At 56.4% G+C, this 5,618-nt stretch overlaps 1 protein-coding gene across 1 annotated transcript in view; it reads right to left on the bottom strand.

The window, feature by feature from the left end:
* The window catches only part of FADS3 (fatty acid desaturase 3), a 20,098-nt gene extending 14,534 nt beyond the window's left edge, over nucleotides 1-5,564 (bottom strand). The window contains exon 1 of the mRNA XM_007944892.2: nucleotides 5,358-5,564. Coding sequence (XP_007943083.1) covers nucleotides 5,358-5,564 — 207 coding nt within the window. The remainder of the gene's footprint in view (nucleotides 1-5,357) is intronic.
* Nucleotides 5,565-5,618: the final 54 nt, after the last annotated feature.

The following is a 5,618-nucleotide window of genomic DNA, read 5'->3' as shown; positions in this document are numbered from 1 at the left end:
CTCCCCAGGGGCTGCCAAACCCAAACCACACCCAATGCCATCAAGTCCAATGCCCAACTCAGAGTGACCCTTAGGACAGAGGAGAACTGCCCCATCCGGTTTCCAAGGTTATAATCTTTATGGAAAGGAGCTCTGGTGGTGCAATGGTTAAAGCATTCAGCTGTAACCAAGAGGTCAGAGGTTTGAACCCACCAACCGCTCAGCAGAGAAAGATGCCACATCTTTCTGCTAACAGCAGTCTGCTTCCGTAAAGATTGACAGCCTTGGAAACCCGATGGGTTAGTTCTGCACTGCCTTACAGGGTTACTAGGAGTCAAAACTGACTTGGTGGCTAGTGGGTAATGTTTACAGAAGCAGACTGCCCATTTTTCTCCCATGGAGCAGCTGGTGGGTTCAGACTACCAACTTTCTGGTTATAGCAGACAAGCACTTAACCACTGCACCACCACGGCTCCCTCCTCAGAGGACACCCCCTGGTAGTCCCTCCCTCCCTCTCTCTAGCTGTGGCAGGATAAACGAGGGACTTGTGCCCTCCACCCAGATGCTCCTTCTCGTCCTCTTCCTGGCAGCCTTCCTGAGAGGTCAGTAGGGGAAACTCTATCACTATCCTCATTTTAAAGACAAGGAAACTGAGGCCCACAGCTCCGACCACGCACGTCTAACTCTACCCACGAAGCCAAGCCCAGCTCCAGTGCAGTGGCCCCCAGGAAGCCTCCCTGTCCCCCAGCAGCCCCAGGGTACCTGTGCTGGCATACCCGTTAGGTTCCTCTCCACCTAGCGTCCTTGGCTTCACAGGTGTCACTGACCCAGTAATGCCTTCAAAGTGGCTGGCCCTCTGCACTTAGTCCCCTCCCAGCACTTATCTCTGGCTCTTCCCACTACTGCAGCAGAAGAGCGTGGCGCCCAGGGGTTCAGCTGCTGCTAGCGCTCTGCTCGGCACACTGTACCCCCACCAGTGCAGGGCTTCTCCCTGGGTGAGGGAGGCAGGGACTGGGAGCAGGGCACCCGTGGGATGGGGGTATTGCAGAAAACACCCATGGGAGCCCCATGAGGTCACCCTTCATGGGGAGTGGCTGTTAGGCACCAGGGTCTGGAGGCAGTCAGGGCAGTGAGTGGAGGCAGAGTGTGGGCCCTAGGGCAGACCGTCTGGGTTCAGAGCCAGCACCACTTCTTCTAGGACAGGACCTAGACCAAGCAAACCAAACACCAAACCCAATGCCATGGAGGCGATGGCGACTCAGGTTGACCCCATGGGGGTTCCTCTGCTGCCCACCCTCACTCCAGAGCCTCGGATCCCCCTGCCCAGTCCTGCGGCTTCCCAACTTCCATCCAGACACAGACCCCCCTTCCTTCTAAGGCCTTCACTTCAAAGGCCACAGGAAGGGCACACCACCTCACCCATTTACAGCCTTGGTCTCCTCATCCACAAAATGGGCTAACAACAGTACTGACTTCACGAGAATGTCGTTAGACAGTGTGTAAAACACTCAGAGCAATGCCTGCTCAGTAACTCTGAGCTGCAATTACCACGATGAAGCCTCTGGCGGCATCTCTACCTGCCCATAGGTCAGGCCCAGAGGAGTTGCCTGGATGGAGGGTCTTAGGGCAGAGAGTGGGGCTACCCTCCTCCAACTGTCCCCTTAGGGTTCAGGTGGAGGGGACCCTGAAGGCATACTGGATCTTGGATCTTACCCACACCTCTTAATGCCCTCACCCTCTCTCTGGCCAGGGAAATGGACTTTCCCTCCACGTCGCTGAAGGAGCTATAGAAAGTGCCAGTTCACAACCCCTTGGAATCAGGGCTTTTGTGACTACAATAATAACCAGGCACCCTATAGTTCACCCCAGGAGGAAAGCATTCTTATCCCCATTACGGTGACAGGAAAACAATCCCAGAGAGGAAGGGAAATATCTAAGGTCATAGAGTGAAGCCAGGCCTGTCCCATCTCTAAAGGCAACACTGAGCTCAATCCTAATGGCCCCTACTGGGGTGTCTGCTTTCCACTCCACCTGTGCTTTCTACCCTGGTCATAAGCACCCTTCAAGGCCAGTTAGTGGCCACCTCTTTCAAGTGGCCAGCCCTGATGCCCCAGGCGAGCCAGGTTCCTGTCATACTTCTTTCTCTTAGCCCCCTGCCCTTCTGGGAGGTTTTGCCTCCCCCATGAAATAATTACCCAGGATTCCCAACTGCCCCAAGAGTCCCTGTAAATGTTTATCAGAGAGGTTTCCTTTGCTTTTCTGCAGCCCTGCAGGGCTCCTTTTTCCCTACAGGCCCGGGCCCCTGCTCCTCTCTGCCTCATTGCCCACCCCTCTCCTCTCTGCCCTCCTGGCCACATCCACTGCCATGCTCTTCCTTGAACTCTCCAAGCAAAGCCTCACCTCTGAGGCTTGGTTCCCCTTGATCCCTCTGCCAGGAACTTGCTCCACACCCCCGCCCCTGCCCCAGAGCTTCACACTTTTAGTTCACAGCTACAGCCTCAGTGTTTAGAACAGAGTTTGGCACAATGAGAGATGCTCACTGAATGTCAGCTGATGGATTTCATGGTTAAATAACAGAAGAATGAATGAATGAAGTAAACCAAGTGGTAGTATAGCATGGTGGTTAAGAGCACGGGTTGTGGGTGCAAATCCCAGATCTGCCAGTTTTCTCACCTGTAAAGAGGAAGTAAAAGGAACAGCCCCAGCCTCCATAGGCATATCTTGACGATTAAGAGAGAAATTATCTATAAAGGCAATGCCAAGTTCAGAGGCTGGCATGTAGCAGGGGCTCATGCCGGCCCTGGGAGGCTGTGGCTAGTGGCGGCCTGGCCATGCCCCTCCCTGGCTGGCTCCTCTGTTCTCAAGCCGCCCATGACCCTCAGCCAAACCTGGCCAGAGGCCCAGAGTGCTCTCCCCAGGGCGCCGGCTTTGTATCCCAGGATGGCCACAGGCTGACTTCATGGCACAGGAACTCTGGGAATTTCCTGGCTGGAAGACTTCTATTGCCTGGACATGAGAACAGCTGAGGGGTGGGTGGGGCTGGTGAGAGATGGCTGCCAGAACAGCCCTGGGAAGAAAGCTGTCCCACCCCCACCTGAGCTCCAGGGCCGCGGATGGGACATCTGAGGTCTGGGCTCAGCCATATACCTACCAGCGCGATGAGCCAGTTCTACCCTTGGTCTGCCCTGTGGGCCCATCATGGACAAAGCCACTACACAGCCCCTTTGGCCGGAATGGACCAGGTATTTTTGGCAACTCCAGCCCAGTGTTTGGGTCTTGTGGAAGCTAAGAGATGGCCTAAAGTCACTCCTTCCTGTTACAGACAAGGCCACCCAGCAAAGGGTTGTCTGTGCCATGGTTGTTGCACTGCACTCGACAGTTTACAAGGCACAGCCACACTTATCTATCAGCAACATTTACTGAGACCAACTTCCATGTGCCAGTCCCGGGGCCACGGGCTGGGGAAGACGCTGGCCTGCCCTCAGTGAGCTTACTGTCTGGCCCATCTCCCCCCATTTTACAGATGAGGAAACCAAGGCTCAGAGGAGTGATGGACCTGGTTCAAGGTCACTCCAGTGGCAGAGCCAGGACTCAGCCCAGACAGCAGAGAGGTATTAAAAAAGAAAGAAAGAAAGAAAGAAAGAAACTTGGAAAGCAGACCTTACTGGGCACAAATCAGTCAGAAAACCATCAGTCGGAGGCCTTGGGGTTTCATGCAACATGTAAGACAGGAACCCCTTGGCCTGGGACCAAACTAACCAAAACCAAACTCACTGCCATCGAGATGGTTCCAATTCATAATGAGCCTCATTAGGTTTCCAAGGAGGGTAAATCTTTACAGAAACAGATTGCCCCATTTTCCTTCTGCAGAGTGGCTGGTGGGTTTGAACCGCCAACCTTCTGATTAGTGGTCAAATGCCTTAGGCACTGCGCCACCAGAGCTCCTTAATGCTTTCTGTGTTTCTTCTTCTCACCAGCCCCCATCTTGTCCTGCAGGTCAGAGGTTGAGAAAAGCCAAAAGGGGTACTCCTAGACCATAGAAGGACAGCCAGGGTTCAGATGGGCTGAAAGAGGAGTGCCTATGATACACACACACAACCACACACACACACACACACACAGACACATGCAGGCGTTTGCACACATAGGAAACCTCCCCTCATACACACAGACGTTCCCACATATACACGCCTTTCCCCCAACCCCTTCACACACATGCAGGCCTGCACGTGCACCCACATCCACACAGGCTGCCACACGCACTGGCCCACAGGCCACTTCAACTCTGGAGCTGCGTTTCTCTCTCCGCCAACGCCCAGCCCCTCAGCATCCACGCCCATGGCTTTCTGCTGTTTCTAGTTTAAGACTTGCCTCCGAGTGGCTTCTGACCCTAAACCCTCCACTTCCAGGGCTGAAGTCAGGAAGAAGGACTTTTTTCGCTCAACAAGTCCTGCAAAGACTGCCCAACCCGTGGAAGAAGCGGTGGGCAGAGGCAGGCAGCCCTGATAATGTGGATGCTGGCAGCTGGCACGGGAGCCCACTGTCTTGCTGCCTAGAGTTCCCCACTAGGAAATCATCCCCTTGAAGACCTTCCTGGTACCCAGTGTGGCCAACCTAAATGGTCAAAAACATCACGGTCCCGCCCCCACTGTCCATTTGGGGGACAGAGGGAAAGGGGCTCTCAGGAGGAAACGCATTTCGACATGTTGCCCCATAGCTGGCCCCCTGCCACCCAGTCTCCCTGGGCCAAGCCACAGCCATTCTTGACCAAGACACGTCCAGACATGGTTGGGAAGAAAATGCCGGGGTCCCCAAGGGCCAGTCTTTTCCTAGTGTGACTGTGCTTCCGGACGAGGCCCACCCTGGCTGGCTAGCACAGTCCTCCCACCTGCAGCTGCCAGCCCAGGAGAGGTGACTCACTGTCCCCACCCCCCAGCAGCTCTGGGGAAAGCCTCCATCTCCCAGCCCCCAGCTGCTTACAGTGCCTCCTTGCCCGGCCCCAAGCACCCAGCTTGGATGACCTGCTCTAGGGCAGCGAGAACTGAGACAGGGAACATCACGGCAACAGAGAGGACCTGTGTCCACCATGACATACCCACCTGGGAGCCCCTTTCTCCCCTACAGACCTGCCCCAGTCCAGCCCTGGGAAATGGCCGGGTACGTGGGTCCGCCCTGGAGGGACAGGGCCTCCTCACTCCCCATCAGGCCCCAGCCTCGTCCATCCCAACTCTGGTTCCCCGGCTGGAAGGTCAAAAGTCAGGGCGGAGAGAGAGGATGATGCTAAGGTCTTGCAGGTGGAGCGGGGGGCGCAGCGCCCACCACCCAGGCCCCAGAAAGCAAGCAACAGGCTCGGTCCCCGCCGCGGTGAGTTTTCTTACCGTGGCGTCCTCCGCGCCGTGGTGGCCGATGAGGCGGCTGCCCCCTGGGTGCCTCTGCGTCCAGCGGCTAATATCGTAAACGCGGCGCTCCACGACCAGCCACTTGTCACCCGGCAAGTCGTGCGAGCGGATCTGCTTCCAGCGGAAGGTTGGCAGTGGCGCCCCCCGCGGCTGGGGGCTCCTGCCAGGCTCCTCGACATCGCCCATGGCCGCGGGCCCGAGTGCTCGGGGACCCTGGAGCTGCCCGAGCGAGGTCCGAGC

Source organism: Orycteropus afer, unplaced genomic scaffold (assembly GCF_000298275.1).
Source record: "Orycteropus afer afer isolate SDZICR_OR568_19922 unplaced genomic scaffold, OryAfe1.0 scaffold00130, whole genome shotgun sequence".
Classification (NCBI taxonomy): domain Eukaryota; kingdom Metazoa; phylum Chordata; class Mammalia; order Tubulidentata; family Orycteropodidae; genus Orycteropus; species Orycteropus afer.
Note: the sequence above shows the minus strand (reverse complement) of the source record. Positions and strands in the feature narration are given on the sequence as shown.